Here is an 18,871-nt window from a genome sequence, read left to right as displayed (position 1 = left end):
GACTAATATTTTACTAGTTTAAATAAACTTAAAACTAAGTTAATCTTAAAAAAAAAAAAAAGCAGTTGCCACCTTCCCTGCTTATTTTCTAGCCTCACTTCAATCATTAAAAGCAACAAGACAACACCCGGAAGCTGCAACATACAACCCACAAGATACGGTACGTAATATTCTTCTAATCTCAATTCCAACACACCAAAAATAGTAGTATCTATATAATACTTCACTTCCCCTTTTTCAATTTAAATCATTCTATGTTGGTTCATTTTTATGTTTATAAAATAAAATATATGGTTTTATTTTACTATGAACAATATTATTGTGCTTCCAAGTTTGTAAATTAACATATATTTTTAATTTGTGCAGGAAAATATAATTAGCATATAGTTTTGGAAGAGTTCATTCATTGAGATAATGGGATTTCTGGAGCTATTTTCTGTGGCTTCTTTCCCTGTCATCAAAGTACTACTACTCACTGCAATTGGTTTACTTCTTGCATTGGATAACATCAATTTGCTGGGAAAAGATGCAAGGAATCAAACCAATCATGTATAAATTCTTAACAACTTTTTTTTTCTTGTTATATATATTTTTTCTATTTATATATATTGAAGTCATATGTTTCTTTCAGCTTATACATTATGTGTTTAATCCTGCTCTGGTTGGAGGGAATTTAGCAGAAACAATCACTTATGAGAACGTTGTTTCGTTGTGAGTATTATATATTTTGCTGCTAATTTTGATCTGAGAATTTGATTTCTTCTTGATTATGGTTTTAACAAATTTTTATTGTGATTATTAGGTGGTTTATGCCGGTGAATATATTGGTTACATTTTTGTTAGGTTCGGCCTTAGGATGGATCGTTATTAAACTCACAAGGCCTCCTGAAAATATTGAAGGTCTCATCGTAGGTGTTTGTTCCGCAGGTAATCACTTACCTCGGCCGTGATCACAATTGTGGTTGCAGAGACATCAAAAACATTGATGTTACGGTCTAAATCAATGTTACATACATATTTTTTAAACAGGAAATTTAGGAAACTTGCCAATAATCATTGTTCCAGCTCTATGTCAAGATAAAGGTAGTCCTTTTGGAGATCCTGATGTCTGCTATAAATATGGAATGGCTTATGCTTCACTTTCAATGGCGGTATGTAATTTCATTAGTATCTTATGCTATAAAATTTTTCTTATTTATTTTGTGAACTTGTATTTATTAATTCTTTGGGGAAACTATAGATTGGAGCTATTTTTATATGGACTTATGTCTACAACATAATGCGGATTTCGTCGAGTAAAGTTCAGAAAGAAGGTAACAAAAGTAGTGACTCCATCACATTGGCGAATTCAGGGGATTTATCGGAATCACTCATAGAGGGATGCTCGGAAAATACAAATTCAGCAAAAGACAATGTGGATGATGAATACAGACTATTGCTTTCCAAGAATGAATCTGAGCAGAAAGTTAAGATTGTTACAAATTTACCTTTCATAAGATATTTTGAATCTTACGTTTGATTTTTTTCGAATTACTAAAAATTTAATTGCAGGTGCATATCTTAGATAAAATTAAGCATAAATGTGGAATGATTTTAGGCAACCCGAATTTCCGAGGCATATTTTCACCAGCAACTCTTGGCGCGGTACGATACAATACATTGTTCATATGTTATTGTTCACATGTACAAGAAAATGAAAAATTAAGATTCAAATTTTGTTTATGCAGATTGTTGGATTTACTATTGGTGTAGTTCCTAAATTACATAGTTTAATGATTGGAAGCAATGCTCCACTTCATGTGATTGAAGACTCTGCTTCCATGCTAGGGTATATATTACATAAGGTTACATTAATTATTACATTAAGTTACATTAATTATGCTATTAATTAATTATTACATACAGTGATGCTGCAATTCCAACAATTACCCTTATAATGGGTGCAAACCTTCTTAAAGGATTGAAGGGAGCAAGTACTCCATTTTGGACAATTATAGGAATCATAGCAGTGAGATATCTTATGCTACCAATTTTAGGTGTTGTTATTGTTAAAGGTGCAACACATTTGGGTTTAGTGCAAGTAGATCCTTTATATCAGTTCATTCTTCTCCTTCAATATGCACTTCCTCCAGCTATGAATATAGGTATAATAAATTGAGTTTAATGGACATGTATAAAATATTTTTACATTGATAAATATATCATCCAATCATGTCATATAAGTTATTTAAAATTTTCGGTCTGACTAGGCAGAATATATGGTCGTCTTTGATTGACAGTGTAAAATCAGTGTATATCATTTTTTATTTTTTTTCTAATAAATATAAGTGTATTTTGTCTTATATAATTGTTCATACTAATTAATTTGCCATGTGAATCAGGTACTATAGCTCAATTATTTGGAGCGGGTGAAAGTGAATGTTCTGTGATAATGTTGTGGACATATGCATTGGCATCAATTGCGGTTACTCTTTGGTCAACTTACTTCATGTGGCTTGTGTCTTGATTTATTTATTAATACTTTATTTTTTATATTTATAAATAAGTTTTATCTGTATATATGTGTGGTGTGGGTATACGACAGATATCATTTATCAATTTGTTTATCTATTGATGAGAACAAATATTCTAGTGTAAATGATGACATAAATGGTTTGGTTTGTCGTATATGTATATGTGAATCATGGAACTTGCACCAGCCGTGTGTTATCCTCTACGTGTATTTGGTGGTTGATTGTATTAGGAAGATCCTAAAGTTCCACATTGGTTGGAGATAGAGCATTGAAAGAGTATATAAAGAGGGACACTCCTCACCTTACCAACCAGTTTTGTAAGGATGAGTTAGGTCAAACTCTAATATAGTATCAGAGCCTATCGATCGGACCATGGGCCGCCCACCATTAATATCCACGCACCAAACCCAAAAAAAGAGTGCTGGGCGTGACGGGGTGTATTAGGAAGATCCTAAAGTTCCATATTGGTTGGAGATAGAGCATTGAAAGAGTATATAAAGAGAGACACTACTCTAATAGATTGTTCCCTTCATTCATTTCAAATTGGACTAGTACAAATAAGATATTTGTCCCTTCAATTTTACTATCTTTATTTGTTTTATTTTGCTATGTAGTTTGAGTAGTTGGTAGTAACGCAATACCGGTGCTTTTAGCTATTTTTTGAAATTATAAATATATATAATTTAATATTTAATTATGATATTATAAATTTTAGGACAAACTTTTATTTAAATATTCGGTCTCTATTAACGCTCTCAAACATGCCTTTGACTCTATAAATATTTCGAATCAGTTTTTGACGGGTCAAACGTTATACAATTAAATCTCTTTTTTTTTTTAATGTGTGATTTAAAGGTGTTAACACATTTGATGTGATAAGATTTTTGATGACATCAACTTTATTTACTACCATCTTGAGGTGGCAAATGAGTTACAGAAGACGAGAGAGATGAGTTTGAAGAAATTTTCTAGATGGCAGAGACTCGTATGCTCAGAAGTGACCTCTTAGCTAGAGTTATATTTGAGGAGTTTGACTTAGTGGAAAACAAGGAAGGTAAATTGAACCATGGTCTTGAGGTACATAAGGAAAGCTTCAATTTGAAAAAGACCATGCTAACTTCGGTTAATGAAAGTTTTCTTCCATAGAGAAGAAATATAAGGAGGCCCATTGTTCTGTTGAAAAGTTGGAAGCATATTCGAAGTAGAAGGTGTAGGTCCACAAAAAGTTTGGCAGATGAATTGGCACGGGCAAGGGAGGAAATGAAGGTTTTGAAAGAGGTAGACTCATAAGTCATGTTTTTATGGTATTTTATTTGTTGTTTTTGTTGAGTTTCAAGATTATAAAGAGGAATGAAAGATTAAAATCCATATTTAAGATATGCAAGAACTAGGCGTGAGAAATGTCTGAACTTTTCGAAGAAACTAGTGAAGAACAAAGCAAGTTTGGGGCAAAAGAACGACAATTACAATCAACTTTTAATGATCCCAGATATCCAGGGGAGAAAAAACAAGATTTTTAACCAAAAGCAACGAGAATTGCGACCAACATGTAATGGCCATTATAGACGTTATTCTCCCAGACGTTTTAAAAAAAACTTTATTTTTGCATAAGGCAAGAACCATTACGGCCAGTCCATAATGGGCATTACAGTCGTAATGGGCCCGATGACTCTTGGAATTTAGATGTTTCTTTTTTTTTTTGGCTTTTTGTCTGTTACAGAGTGATAAGTCTTGGCTTAAATATGAATTATTATCATCATAAAGTCTTTAGAGGTTATATAATTAGGTGGAAGCATCATTTTTAATCTCTCTTATATGCTATATTTTACATTCTACATAATTTAAAACTCTCTGAAAGCTTTATTCTATTGTAATCGAAAGAACAAGTTTTTTCTATTAATCTATTTTCTCTGCATTTTCTAATGCCATGTTGTATGATTCATGCATTTATTTAGATCTATTTATTTCATGCAAATGCTTATATTCATGATTATGCCCGTGATCTCTTTCATTATGTGCAACTAGTTCCATCGTAAATTTAAAATTATGAGGATTTTCTAAACAAACATACCTCATGTAGGCTTTTAGTTCTAGTTCTATTATGAGAAATTAAACAATTGCTTTGGTCTTTTAGAAGTTTTTATACACATCTCTACGGAAGTAGAGATAACATTAGATATTAGTCGATACACTGAAATGGTACAACTAATATATGAGGTAAAGAGGTCAGACAGTTAAACCAAGGCATTAGGGGTGTGTTGGAAGAGTTTTTCACTAAGGATTGTTGATACATAGTGTATGACTAGGCACCTTTGTGAGAGACACATTACTTATTCACCCAAAACCTTAAGGTGATAGGTGAGTGAGTTCTCCCACTTATAAATGCTCAAGTCACCACATTCCTATTCAATGTGGGACTATTTCCCCCACTACTTACACTTTACTATATATTCTCAACACTCCCCCTGAAGTGTGATTCCATAATGTTCCCCCTTAAGTGGAAGCTCTTTCTTCCACATTCACTTGTACCGCACGGAACGTTTCTTACCCACCACCTTTGTGGCGCCATCGACATGAAACGTTTCTTACTCACCACCTTTGTGACGCCATCAACACGAAACGTTTCTTACTTACCACCCTTGTGGCAACATTGATTTTTCGATACAAGTAAGTCGGTCCCTTTCTCGAACCAGACTCTGATACTAGTTTGTTAGTGCGTGAGACACTTTTAGTGAGGATAGAAAGAGTGAGTAATAAGGAAATAAGGATTATATTATTCTCTTAAATTGTACAAATAATGATACAGGTTATGACTATTTATATACAATCCAGATTAGGCTTGGGTTTACACAACTTGGATTATATTTGATATTATTAGATTAGATTATATTATATATAATATCTCAATAATATATCAATCCCAATAATATATCCACATACCCCCTATAATCCAAGTTGTCGAATATACTCTAAAAATAGTCAATCTGAACTATTCCTAATTTCTTTCTCAAATTTAGGAATCTGTCGATCTTTAATCATTTGGTGAAAATGTCAGCCAACTGTGCTTCACTTGAGCAATGCCTAACTTCAAGTTCACCTCGATTTACCTTTTCCCTCAAGAAGTGAAATTTAGCTTCGACATGCTTACTCCTTCCATGCAGAACTGGATTCTTCGCCACATTTATGGTTGACTTGTTGTCGATTTGCAACACAAGAGGTTTCTTTACTTCAACCTCAATTTCTTAAAGTATCGGTCTAATCCAAATTGCTTGACATGCAACATAAGTCTGATACCATTTGTTGAAGGAATTTTTCATTATGGAGCATTGATACATAGTGTAGGACTAGGCACCTTTGTGAAAGACACACCACTTACTCACCCAAAACCTTAAGGTGATAGGTGAGTGGGTTCTCCCACTTATAAATGCTTAAGTCGCCACATTCCTATCAAATATGAGACTATTTCCCCCCACTACTCATACTTGCTATATATTCTCAACAGGATGTTCGCGGGCCGGTTTGATTCGAATTTAAGAGAACCCGATATCCAAATCGATTAAAATTATTTGAATTGGATTTACAATTTTTTGTGATAAATCCCAAACCATACCAAACCAAGAACCAATGGGTTTCTTTGAATTGGACTCATCGGGTAGATTAAAAATTGCAAAAATATTAAAAAAAACTTATTTATAGAAATTAATTTTCTATAATAATATAAAATATAGTATTAATATTAGACTAGCAATTTTTTCATAATATATTCAAAAATATCTAACATGAAAAACATCTACCATAAAGACTTTTGAATCTATAATTAGTCACTTGAGTAAGTATGATAATGAACGTGTTTCATAGCTCTATGCTCGGTTAGCACAATACACTAACAATGTTCTAATAACAAATTAAAATAGCATAATTTGTCCACATCCGCATAATGTAACACCTCAATTTCAATTAAATTATTTTAATTGATTTATTTGTGACTTTTATGTGATTTATTTAATTATTGTGTCATTGTAATTAAATGAATAGGAAACTTGAGGGTGTGTGTCTTTGAGGTGGGAACGTGGAGAGAGAGTTAGAGGTTGATAGAATTATTTTAGAATTATTTTAATAATTAAAAAGGGGAAATGCTATGTATGTTTAGTTTATTAAAGACTTGTATTCAATGTAATGAAAATGAAAATAATTGACTTTTCTAAGAAATAAAATGTATGTTTTCTTAAAACTACTTGTATTCAATGCATTGTAAACTAAAATATTTTATTTATTTATAGAATATTTTTTATATTTGTAAACTAATGAATATTTTTTATTCATTAGTATGACCCATTAAAAAAATAGTAGTTTATTTGATTTATTTAATTAAAATGAGAAAATAGAGAATTTGAGCCAAAAGGGGAAAATAAGAGAAATAAAATGAAGAAAGGAGTGAGACAGGATTAAGTGAGGGGAGATACTACAATTTTAAAAAGATTAATACCCTAACTATTTAAGGTTAAGCATAATCTAAGTTTAGGGGTATTTGTCAGTAGGTGAAAAATTAGATTAGAGATGCAAGAAGCTAGAGAAAAAGTCTAGAGAATAGAAGGCTAAAAGTTGAGGAAAAGGCATCAACCAAACCAAAAAAATTATCAATTGTTGCTCGGAAAACCAAGTAAGGGCCTAGGGGGGGGGGACAACTAATTCTCTAATTGGTATATGCATGAAGGGTAGAATAAGAAGTCCTTAACCTCCAATAGGATTGTTGTATTTTGATAGAATTTTTGAAATTGATGTTTGTTATGTTGATGTATGTTGTTTGTGATGATTAAATTTGTGTACCAAAATGTGTTGATAATTCAGTTTGAATCACTTACATGTTTGTGCCATTATTGAGATTTTGAAGGTTTTAGGTATAATTGAAAGGTGATGAAATTTGTTGAGTACATGTGTTAGATTGATGAATTGATGCATTATAGGTGCTATATAATATATGGGATAATTTTATAGACTGTTTTGATGGGGTGGGATCAAAGTTCGGAGCTTCCATAGGGCTCCTGTGGCAAAAAATATGGTTCTGCCTTATGAATCAGAATGACGACCGTCACCCGTCCGATGACCAGGTCGTCATGCATTTTGGGTCAGCTAACGCATGTCAGCACAATGACGAGGAGGTCGGCAGGGTCTCTAGGCGATGACCATGTTGTCGAGCTTCCAGGAAAGGAGATGTTTGCCCATTTTTATGTTTTTAGCTTCTGGTTCAATTTCTTGCATATGTTTTTTCGCATGCAAGCGACGTATAATTGTTGTTTGGTGATATTTTGTGAAATTAATTGATTATTCGGTAATGATTAGATTAATTATTATATGATTAAATGATGAATCACTTATGGGTGTGGTTTATATGAAAATTAGGAACTTTTTTGAATTATGGTGATATTATTGTTGATATTGCATGTTTGTCTTTGTGCACGTTATTTGTGTGGTGATATTGTTGGTGATGTTGCGTGCTTGAATACATGCATATTATGTTGGTTCTGGTGATGTTGCTGGTGGCATGAATGGTCAAAAGAGGGGCCAATGTGCATGTGTTTGTTTGCATGTTAGTTTTGAAAGTCATGCATCATGGTTTCCGAACTTCGATTCCTTTTGGTGAGCCCTGATCCTATGGTGGGAATTGTGTGCGTGTATCTAATTCCGTTGAGGGATTAGTGAAGCGTTACTATAGGTAAAATTTGAGTATTACAAATAATATCACTTACGGGCTCAAAATATTTTGTATCGTTGAATCAAGATCATGGTGTAACGAGCATAGCATAGTTACACGATTTTGCTTGAAACATACTACTATTAGTTGTTAATAAGAATTGCATGAACATCCAAAATAATTAATAATGTGTATAAAGTTGATTTATAAAAGAAAATACAAATTCATATTTACGCATGGTAAAATAGTCTTAAGCGAATTTCTTTTTTTCTCATAAATTAACTTATTTTTGTATGTAAGTTTGGGTAGCATTTGGTCTTTGTTGTTTAAATTGAATATTGAATGGGTCTAAGAAACAATAATTTCTTAAGTCCCTTTCAACATACATCTCATGCATGTACCTAAAAGTTAACGTAAATATATATGGGAACAATGAATATAAATTGAAATCACTATAAAATATGTACTTACGTGCATCATAATTGTAGTATGATTATGTTCAACCAACCATCTCCATTCAAAATATCCAAAACATATTCCTTTTCAAGTATATAAATTTTACTTGGTCCATATTTTAATGTCATCGCAAAAGTATCTGACATCTCATCTACCACCCTTGATAGTCTTTGCGTAATATCTAATTGAGGTATTGTGTTGTCAATTTTGTATTGTGGGGCAAAACAACTACCTTTCGTTCTTGAACCACCCAAAATAAATTTCTCAACAATGTCTAACTAATTTAAATTTGTGTGGATGAGTACACTCATTGATTTCAATTACTGCATTGTAAAAACAACAATAACATAATAGGTAAATTTAAATACGTAAACAACATCAACACACTACACAAATTTTTAAACCAAACTTATAGTTACCTCTATCACTTCCAGTGTACACTTCTCTTGCATATCCTAAGTCATCTTCTCCCGCTCCTCTTGATGCACCCTCTCCTATTCCTCCTGGATCAACCTCTGTCACACCTCTTCGATCAACCTCTCTCACTCCTCGTGATGCACTCTCTCACGTTCCTCATGAGTCGCTCTCTACCTTACCTCCTCAGTCAACTTCTCTCACTCATTTTCTAATGCTTCTTGTATCCTCTCACCCACCTTTTGATCAACTCTCTCTTCAATTTATTTCTTGCAAATTACTTCGTTACTTTTTTGCGATGATCCAAAATATAACCTCAAGCTGAAGCCTCTTCCAAGACCAAGGACACGTCCACCATGCTCCTCTCTTCCAATTATTTTTAGGAATATGTCATGACATTCTTGTGGAACAAATATAATCTTTGGATGTTGCAACTAGTAAATTCTACAACACAAATAAAAGTTCATCTTTACAAAATTGAATTAACAAAAACAAGTAATGTTGAAAAAATGATTTACTTACGATCTTTTTAGCAACTTCACATGTAATGTAGCTTCTTATGTAAAATTGCCTCCTATTATCTGACGTTCTCTCTTCCATTTCTCATGGCGTGATGGTGTATATGGGTAACGATCAAGGCTTGTAGAAGGATCTTCCAGATTTAGTTCTCTTTGTTTTCTTTTTTCTTTAATCATTATTTGTTCCAATTTATTATATCCTCTACGAAAAAATCTTTGTTGATAGACATTCCTTGCCCTATTTTCCTTTTGTTTTTTGCTCTTAGCCGATAATTCAGGAGTGCTGCGAGACTTGACAAACTTCTCACAAGTATATTACCCAATAAATTTATACATCACATATGGAGGCTCTACTTCAAGCTTTGGATTTTGAATATAATCACTTGTGAGATGTGTCTTAAATCCCTTCCAACGTTCACCAATATATGGAATCCATTTCTTTTTTAGCATAGCATCATTTGGAACAATAAATACTTCTGACGTAGACATAAAAGAGTTGATATTAGTATTAAACCAAAAAATAAAAGGTAATATATACTTATAAAAGAAATCATAAAATTTAAAATAAATATTGGAATATCAGTTCATATTTGATCTTTCTTTCACCGAAAACTTCGTTCCAATTATCTATCAAAATGCTAAATTTGCTTCTACCTTGTACTGACATGTAACTCCTAAAACTATCAGCATGTTCACCATAAACATTACTAGTTCTTAAACTAAAATAAATCGAGAAGCGAACACTTCTTTCGTGGGATTTTGACACCTTGGTCATCATCATGACACCTCTAGTTTATCTTTTACTTTTAGAATTAGCAGAGATTGTATGAGAGGTGTTGGTTGAATCACTCATCTCCGTGTAAACAAGAACTATACTACTCAACAAGGACACTAATAAACAAATCTCTGCTAAGGCACCTAAAGCATAAGAACTATAATATCCTCATGGTACATAAGATATTTAAAACACCAACAACATCAACACTTCCTAAGAACATTTAACATAACATCAACACTTCTTAAGAACATTTAACTTGAAACAAAACCAACAACATCAACATTTTATTATACTAGTCATGATACAAGTGGACTTTTGTCAACATCATTTCTATCAGAATAGCCCATTTTTATCAACATAATCATAATAACATCTCTAAACATAATATATAATTAATAAGTAATTCACAAAAACTAATATTTTTAAGAGGATAAAGCGAGTTACGTACCGAAAACGTGATGTTGATATCCGAGTTGATGTTGGAAGAGTTGTGTTGGAAGAGATGATGGAATATTAGTTTAGGGTGTTTTTATGAAGATGAAAATCACTTAGGTTTTTTTAAGAGAATGAAGATGAAACGAGGAGCGTTGAAAAGTGAAAAGTTAGAGTCTAGTTATGTGAAGTAATCATGCAAAAGAATTCTCACGCCGGGTATTAGAGACAATTGAAGGAATAGATTAATTTAAAATTAAAAAATTAGTAAAAAATTAGATTAATCATGCAAACAATATTTTTTCTCCGGTTTGGGAAAATAACCGAGGGAATAGAAAAATTAAAAACTAAAAATAAATAGAAAAATAAGGGTCATTTGAAATAATGAGACATTTAAGTAAATAATTTAACGAAATCAATATTTTTTATTGTAAAAAATTAATTTAATTTTCTTGTATCATGATTTCGTTTTCATTCAACAAATATTAATTTCGTAATACAAAATAAATTAAAAAATGGAAAAGGGAAATGCACCAACTAAAAAAATGTAACGCTTAGTCTCTAAACCAATTGAAAAATAAACAAAAAAAGAAAATGCAGTAATTAGGATTCGAAGTGATGTCCCTTATAGATCTATTTCCTTGGAGGTTAACAAAACCGAGGGAATATGTTGTTTTTTAAAAAAAACAATTAAACATGACGCACCCAGTAAATATACCTCGGTTAATTGTTGGACGAGGTGAAATTTTTGTCATAGAATGTATTATTTGTAGTGGTGAGTTATCCCCTAACACTTATCTCCTAGGTTAAAAGTCTTAACCGAGAGTAAAAGGGGTGCTACATTTCAACTTGGTTGTAACTCGCAACCGAGTAAAAAAATCTAACACGTCATTTTGAAAATGCTATTGCTGGAAACGAACACACGATCAAAATCACTTTTCACTTCGGTTGGATGTTGCCCGAGGCCAAAGCAAAAAATGGTAACTTTCCATGACTTTCTACGTTACTTTGTCCTCTCAACCGAGATAAAAGTCTTATTTCAACTGAGATATAAAAGCTCATTTTCTAGTAGTGATTAGAATTTATGTCATAGAACTAAGTTTTTTTAAATAAAAACTCTCTTATTAGTACTTCCTTAAGTAAAAAAATAAAAATTATAAGCTTGCATTTAGGTGATCGATTTATTGTAAAACGCTACTCCTTATGGTCATATTTATAAAAAAATTGTTTTTTAAATTTATTAATTAATTAAATTTATCTGATTTATATATTATTCAGATATATTAATTATTCATAAATTTAAAAATATATATTTTTTAATAAATAAGATCCGAAAGAATATCTTTTTAAACTTTCAGTTGACTTGAACCATATGCTATTTCAAAGTCTACTTAACAAAATACATTTATCTTATTCCTTTTAGACAGGTCCAATAATTCATTGATGGCCACAACCACCTCTAGTAAATTAGGAGCTACCACTCCTTCTATTTTGTACTCGATGCATTCATGTAAATTATTTGTTGTACCATCATGCATGCAACTAGGGCACACATGAATTCCTCCCTTCTTTTTATTCAACAAAAAAATTACTAATCATTGAAGAAGCAAACCAGTACTACAACATAAAAGGATTTAAATCTATGATCAGACTACTTCTACTCTAAGAGAGAGAGAGGTTTCCAAAAATACAAGGCTAGCATCCAAATTGTACTTTCCCTTTCCATCTAGGAATCTCTAAATGCTTCCAATGCAACCATTATGTCATCATCATCCTGCAAGTTAAAGCCATAGCCATCCATGATCTCTTGACCATTAGTTTCCATAATAGGCTCCTTACTATGAAAGCTCGATGTGGATATTGGAGGAAAAGGGTCATCATCATTTGGCAGCATAATGGCACACATATTGCTATACACTGCATTGTTGTGTTTGGTTATTGACACATTTGATGAACTTGATGAACACAGTAATGATTCAATTTGAGACATTGATGATGATCTTGCTTCAGCTTCCAGTCTAACATTCTCCCATTGAGCCAGGGGCGGAGCCAAGGCCCAGCTAGCCTGGGCAGGCGCCCGGGCTCAACCCCTATTTTCTATGTACTCCCTCCAATTTAATAGTCAATTTTTAAACAAAATCATGGGCAAAATAGGGGCAAAATTAATAAAAATAGGGTGTGAAAATTAAAACAAATGAATAATTAATGGTGTAAAGTTTTTGCCCAGGCTGCATAAAATTCCTGGCTCCGCCACTGCATTGAGCCATGTGTTTTATGGCAATATTATTGCGGTCCTTGTTGTTGGATTTTGGTTTGTGAGTAATAGGATCTATGCCCATTTTGATAAGTCTTTTCTTAATGTTAGTGTTCCAATGATTCTTTATTTCATTGTCGGTTCTCCTTGGTAAGAGAGCTGCTATTGTTGACCACCTGAAAGTGAAATAACATTACATTAATAGAGTGGCAGGTAATCAATCCTTGGGTAACAAATATCAACAAATATTGGAAAAAAAATACTCTCTACTGTTTGCCAAAAAAGTTTTTTTTTTTTAAATTTATTGACTAACTAATATATTTAATTATTATATAGAATAAATATATTAATTATTTAATAAATTTAAAAATCAAATTCTATTTATATTAAAGACTAGAAAGTATATGAATACTAAATAGTAATAATACTGGAAAATTTTTAAATAAAAACAAAAATAACACAACTTTACAAATAAACAATCACACTTTTTTAATAATTAAAAAAGAAAAATAAATTTTTCTTTCTCCTTCATTATCACCATCACTCAATAATTTTAATTAAAAAAATTAAAATAACAATATTTTATTAATTATTTCTAAAAATATAAATATATGTATGTTTCTACGCAAGAATTTCTCTAATAATACAATATATCAAATTGTTTTTTTTAATTTTGATTTGTTAAATTTATTTTTATTTAAATAATACAAAAAAAAAAAAAACACATGAAACATGTGATCTTATAGTGGTATTCAATTTCTTTTCTTTTCTTTACTTCTCAAAGATGTATCTAGAACTTTGCATTAATATTTGACTAAATATTATTTTTCAAAATTATTATACATGATTATTTTATGTTTTGGTTTGAACTTATTATCTAATATTTCATGCATGTATTTTTAAACACACTTCATAACACATGTGGAACACATTTATTTTGTTTTTTTCTCTAAAAATAAAATAGTGATTTCAATAATTAATATGCAACCTTGAAGATGCAATTTATAAAAAACTCACTTGTTTCCGAGAAGAGCATGCAGTTGAATTATAGTGCGATCTTCCTCGAAGCTAAAGTTTCCTCGTTTTATATTAGGATTTAGATAGTTAATCCACCTCAGTCTACAACTTTTTCCACATCTTTGAAGACCTACATAAACGTATATAAACTCAAAAGTTTGTTTAAAATGTTCATAACTAAGATCTAGACAGATGCATTTCTAACACTTATTGTCAAAATATAAGAGAGATGAGTTTTTATGTTGCTATTTCAACATTTATTAGTAGTATAAGAAAGATGGTTTTTATGAAAATAGTCTAATAGAGATATATGCTACCTGCTCTAGCGGGCAAAGAGTGCCAGTTTTCATGGCCATATTGAGAAACATATGCTATAAGCTTCTTGTCTTCGTTTGGTGTCCATTGTCCTTTCTTCAACTCTATTACATTCTCACAGCATGGGCGCCTACTCATTTTGAAATGACAAACTTAAATGAATTAGATGTAGACCATATGTATGGTTGTTCTTACTTAGAGTTTAGACGATGTTAAGTAACACATCCTATATGCAAATATTTATGAAGTAGTAAAGTTTCTGTTATAAGTAGGTGACACATCAAGTCTTCAATAAGAGGACAAATAAAATAAGGTTAAAAAAACAGGATGGTGTACTAGGTTGGTACAAACTCAGATGCCTATACTATTTTTGTCGTTGTTTTTTTTCTTCATGTTTGTACTCTCTCTTTCTCTCATTTTTCAACATATTAGTTAAAAAATTTATGGATTCCACATGATTTTGTGAAAGCAAAATTCTTTGCCCACCTCCCAACCTTCTAGGTCACCTCTGGTGAAAAACCACATATAGTCCTGACTTCGGAAATGCATTTCCGAAATGCAAGAAAAAGGTGTTTTCGGAGATACATCTCCGAAAGCGCTTTTTTTAATTCAAAATTTGACATATTTCGGAAATGCATTTCCGAAAACACCATTTCGGAAGTTCATTTCCGAAATATTGCGCGTTTTGCAGATTAAGCAAAACAGCCCCCCTCCCCCATTCATTTACCCTAATTCAACATCAAACACAACCCTAGAGAAATTTTGTGCAAACACTTCCAAGGCTACATCAAAGGCTCCAATAACCTTGCTATACTACATTCAAAAGCCCTCCAATCTCTTCAATCGGTAAGCATTTCGAGTTTTAGATCTATGATTAAAATTCATATTAGGGTGTTTACAAATAGCAAAAAATGTATTAGGTTAGGTTGGTACTGATATTTAGGTTGTTTAGAATGATTAAACATAGTTTTGAAGTTTGTTTTTGGGGTCTGCCATGGAAGTTGCAGAAAACTTCCTCGCAGGGGTGTTTCGGAAGTTCATTTCCGAAAACACCTCCATTCCCAGTTTCGGAAATGAACTTCCGAATTGTATCAAAAGTGCAATTTTTTTAGTTCTTTATGTTGTCTCGCATATTAATCGATTTCAATTGTTTTCAGGAACATGTCAGGCAACCAAGCACGCATCAGACAGGGTAGAGAGACCCAGACTGCGTCGGCTAGACGCGAGCGGGCGGCGGCGCAGCTGGCGTCGACACAGGGACGGGGGCAGGGCCGGGGACGACGTGTGCGAGTTCCCGTGGAGATGGACGAGGGTACCTCTACATCTGGATCGAGGAGTCGTCTGGCTCGGGTATCTTCTTCCCGCCAGCGAGAGGAGGAGGAGGAGGAGGAGGAGGAGGAGGAGGTGGCAGTGCCATACCACAAGGCAGAGGAGGTACCGGATGTTGACCCTCCACTTGGGGAGGAGGATGAGCAGGAGGAGGGCTACCCGGGAGGGCCCATTGACACTTCCGTGCTGCTTACCTACCGCGAGCACGTCGCTCGGCGTATCTGGGAGGGAGAGGTATTTTTTATAATTTGCCCGACTACATTATTTAACCGTTTATAATTTAGACGTTTATTCAATATTTTCTTAACGGTCTATTTAACATACTTTTTTATTTGTTTTTTTTTGTAACAGGAGAGAGAGTCGTTGAAAATGGTGAACCACGCTCGGAAGATTTTCAGTCTGTTTAAACTAACTGCCGAGTGGTTTAACGACGCGGTGAGAGCTTCAGGGCTTAGTGGGCTCTGCATGACGGGGTATTCCACCATCAGCCACGGCATGCAGGGGGCCTTTATGGAGCGGTGGCACAAGGAGACGTCTTCTTTCCACTTACCGGTTGGGGAGATGACAATCACCTTGCATGATGTGCAGTGTCTTCTCCACCTGCCGATCAGGGGGGCGCTGTTGCACCACTCCTGGATCCAGAGGATCGAAGCCAGTGAGTGGATGGCGCTCTATTTGGGTATGGAGCCCGAAGTTGCTGACTTTGAGTGCATCACGACCTGTGGGCCTCATTGTTAGAACAAGATTTGTTCTGATCAATGTTCTTAGTTTTGATGATAACAATGTATATGAATTTTGTATGAGATAATGTGGTACTCTAATACTATGCAATTTCCATTTCAGGAATTATATAAAGAGTCTGCACAAAATCAGCGCAAGAAGCACTGACTCAGAAGGTTCAGCATGCAACATCAGAACATGGTCTGGCAAGACATCAGAAGATGGTCGAGCAGAATCAGAACATGGTCTATGGAAGCATCAGAAGGACTTGAGATCAGAAGTAGAAGCACTGAAGTTCTCATGGTATCACGCTCAGAAGCACTTCAAGGTCAGAAGACAAGAAGATGCTCTGCACCAAGCTGTTTGACTCTGATGATATTCAAACGTTGTTCACACAAACATCAGATCAGAAGCAAGTACTAGCTGGCAGGCTACGCTGACTGACAAAAGGAACGTTGAAAGCTATTAAAGGCAACGTCAGTAGACACAGCGAAAGCAAGGCTCGAGGTAGTTGACAAAAGAGTGAAACATTAAATGCAATGCTGTACGGAATACACAAAGCATTAAATGCTCCCAACGGTCATCTTCTCAAACGCCTATAAATATGAAGTTCTAATGAGAAGCTATGTTACGATTTTACGAATCACGAACTCTGAACCAACTTGCTGAAACGCTGTTCAAATCAAAAGCTCTCAAACTTCATCAAACTCACTACATTGCTGTTGTAATATATTAGTGAGATTAAGCTTAAACTTAAGAGAAAATCACAGTTGTGATAACAGCTTTATTAGAAGCATTGTAACTCTTAGAATTTGTTTACATTAAGTTGTAAGGACTAGAGTGATCAGGTTGTTGATCAGAATACTCTAGAAAGTCTTAGAGGGTATCTAAGCAGATTGTTCCTAGAGTGATCAGGTTGTGATCAGTATACTCTAGAAGACTTAGAAGTTGTCTAAGTGGAAAACCATTGTAATCTTGTGTGATTAGTGGATTAAATCCTCATGTGAGGTAAATCACTCCAAGGGGGTGGACTGGAGTAGTTTAGTTAACAACGAACCAGGATAAAAATCATTGTGCAAACTGTTTTTATCTTACAAGTTTTAAAGCTACACTTATTCAAACCCCCCTTTTCTAAGTGTTTTTCTATCCTTCAATTGGCATCAGAGCACCAGTTCTAAGGTGCAAGCACTTAACCGTGTTTAGAAAAGATTCAGGAAGAGAAACACGCTTCAGTACAAGATGTCTGGTGAAACTCCAACAAATACATCTACATCTGGCTCAGCTGAGCAATACAATGGAAATGGTAACAATGGTTATACTAGACCACCAGTATTTGATGGTGAAAACTTTGAAGACTGGAAATATAAACTTGAAAGTTACTTCCTTGGTCTAGATGGTGATTTATGGGATCTTTTGATGGATGGTTACAAACATCCAGTGAAAGCTACTGGCGTAAGGCTTACAAGACAAGAAATGAATGATGATCAAAAGAAGCTTTTCAAAAATCATCATAAATGTAGGACTGTTTTGCTGAATGCTATCTCTCATGCTGAGTGTGAGAAGATATCTAACAGGGAAACTGCCTATGATATATATGAGTCATTGAAAATGACCCATGAAGGAAATGCTCAAGTCAAGGAGACCAAAGCTCTTGCCCTAATCCAGAAATATGAAGCCTTCAAGATGGAGGATGATGAAAATATTGAGAAGATGTTTTCAAGATTTCAAACGCTAACTGCTGGATTAAGAGTTCTGGACAAAGGCTACACCAAGGCTGATCATGTAAAGAAGATCATCAGAAGCTTGCCCAGAAGATGGGGTCCAATGGTGACTGCATTCAAGATAGCAAAGAATCTGAATGAAGTCTCTTTGGAAGAGCTAATCAGTGCCTTAAGAAGCCATGAGATAGAGCTGGATGCAAATGAGCCTCAGAAGAAAGGTAAGTCTATTGCATTAAAATCTAATTATAAAAAATGCACTAACGCTTTTCAGGCTGAAGAAGTAGATTCTGAAGAATCAGAATCAAAAGAAGAAGATGAATTGTCCATGATCTCCAGAAGGTTAAACCATCTCTGGAAGAGCAAGCAAAGGAAGTTCAAGAGCTTCAGAAGTTCAAAGAAGCCTGAAAGAGGAGAATCTTATGGAGGTAGAAGATCTGACAAGAAGAAGGTCATATGCTATGAGTGCAATGAGCCTGGACACTTCAAGAATGAATGTCCAAAACTTCAGAAGGAGAATCCCAAGAAGAAGTTTCATAAGAAGAAAGGTCTTATGGCAACATGGGATGATTCTGAATCAGAATCAGAATCAGACTCTGAAGGAGAGCAAGCAAATCTTGCACTAATGGCCACAGTGGATGATGGATCAAAATCTACATCAGAATCAGATTCTGAAGAGATATCCTTAGATGCAAAGAAGACAAAGCACAAAATG

At 33.7% G+C, this 18,871-nt stretch overlaps 2 protein-coding genes across 4 annotated transcripts; one reads left to right on the top strand and one right to left on the bottom strand.

The window, feature by feature from the left end:
• The first annotated feature begins 9 nt into the window (after positions 1 to 9).
• LOC131651935 (protein PIN-LIKES 3-like) lies at positions 10 to 4,257 on the top strand. Of its 3 annotated transcripts, none has more exons than XM_058921664.1 (10): positions 10 to 160; positions 367 to 549; positions 632 to 711; positions 803 to 927; positions 1,066 to 1,151; positions 1,241 to 1,465; positions 1,552 to 1,644; positions 1,728 to 1,828; positions 1,906 to 2,144; positions 2,382 to 4,257. In XM_058921664.1, the coding sequence occupies exons 2-10, from the start codon at positions 415 to 417 to the stop codon at positions 2,504 to 2,506; spliced, it is 1,209 nt and encodes a 402-aa protein (XP_058777647.1). In that variant the 5' UTR covers positions 10 to 160; positions 367 to 414; the 3' UTR covers positions 2,507 to 4,257. The 3 variants fall into 3 exon arrangements, with proteins under 3 accessions (XP_058777647.1, XP_058777645.1, XP_058777646.1); XM_058921662.1 differs by having other exon boundaries at positions 1,030 to 1,151; positions 2,382 to 4,238; XM_058921663.1 differs by lacking the exon at positions 10 to 160 and having other exon boundaries at positions 263 to 549; positions 1,030 to 1,151; positions 2,382 to 4,239.
• An 8,252-nt stretch (positions 4,258 to 12,509) lies between these two features.
• On the bottom strand, positions 12,510 to 14,527 carry LOC131646711 (transcription factor MYB106-like). Its single transcript, XM_058916681.1, has 4 exons — positions 14,392 to 14,527; positions 14,075 to 14,204; positions 13,072 to 13,233; positions 12,510 to 12,845 (listed from the first exon to the last, which is right to left on the bottom strand). Exons 1-4 carry the CDS (start codon positions 14,525 to 14,527, stop codon positions 12,530 to 12,532), a joined length of 744 nt encoding a protein of 247 aa, XP_058772664.1. The 3' UTR covers positions 12,510 to 12,529.
• Between the last annotated feature and the right edge of the window lie 4,344 nt (positions 14,528 to 18,871).

This window comes from Vicia villosa, linkage group LG2 (genome assembly GCF_029867415.1).
Source record: "Vicia villosa cultivar HV-30 ecotype Madison, WI linkage group LG2, Vvil1.0, whole genome shotgun sequence".
In the NCBI taxonomy this organism is placed as follows: domain Eukaryota; kingdom Viridiplantae; phylum Streptophyta; class Magnoliopsida; order Fabales; family Fabaceae; genus Vicia; species Vicia villosa.
Note: the sequence above shows the minus strand (reverse complement) of the source record. Positions and strands in the feature narration are given on the sequence as shown.

Bases quoted from the DNA above. Each gene is read 5' to 3' on its own strand.
- LOC131651935 (XM_058921663.1), top strand. From the start codon at position 415: ATGGGATTTCTGGAGCTATTTTCTGTGGCTTCTTTCCCTGTCATCAAA. The intron at 712-802 runs GTGAGTATTATA...TGTGATTATTAG, and splicing joins TATGAGAACGTTGTTTCGTT to GTGGTTTATGCCGGTGAATA. The intron at 1,829-1,905 runs GTATATATTACA...TATTACATACAG, and splicing joins GACTCTGCTTCCATGCTAGG to TGATGCTGCAATTCCAACAA.
- LOC131646711 (XM_058916681.1), bottom strand. From the start codon at position 14,527: ATGAGTAGGCGCCCATGCTGTGAGAATGTAATAGAGTTGAAGAAAGGA. The intron at 13,234-14,074 runs GTGAGTTTTTTA...TTTCACTTTCAG, and splicing joins CATGCTCTTCTCGGAAACAA to GTGGTCAACAATAGCAGCTC. The intron at 12,846-13,071 runs CATGGCTCAATG...CTTGGCTCCGCC, and splicing joins AATAATATTGCCATAAAACA to CCTGGCTCAATGGGAGAATG.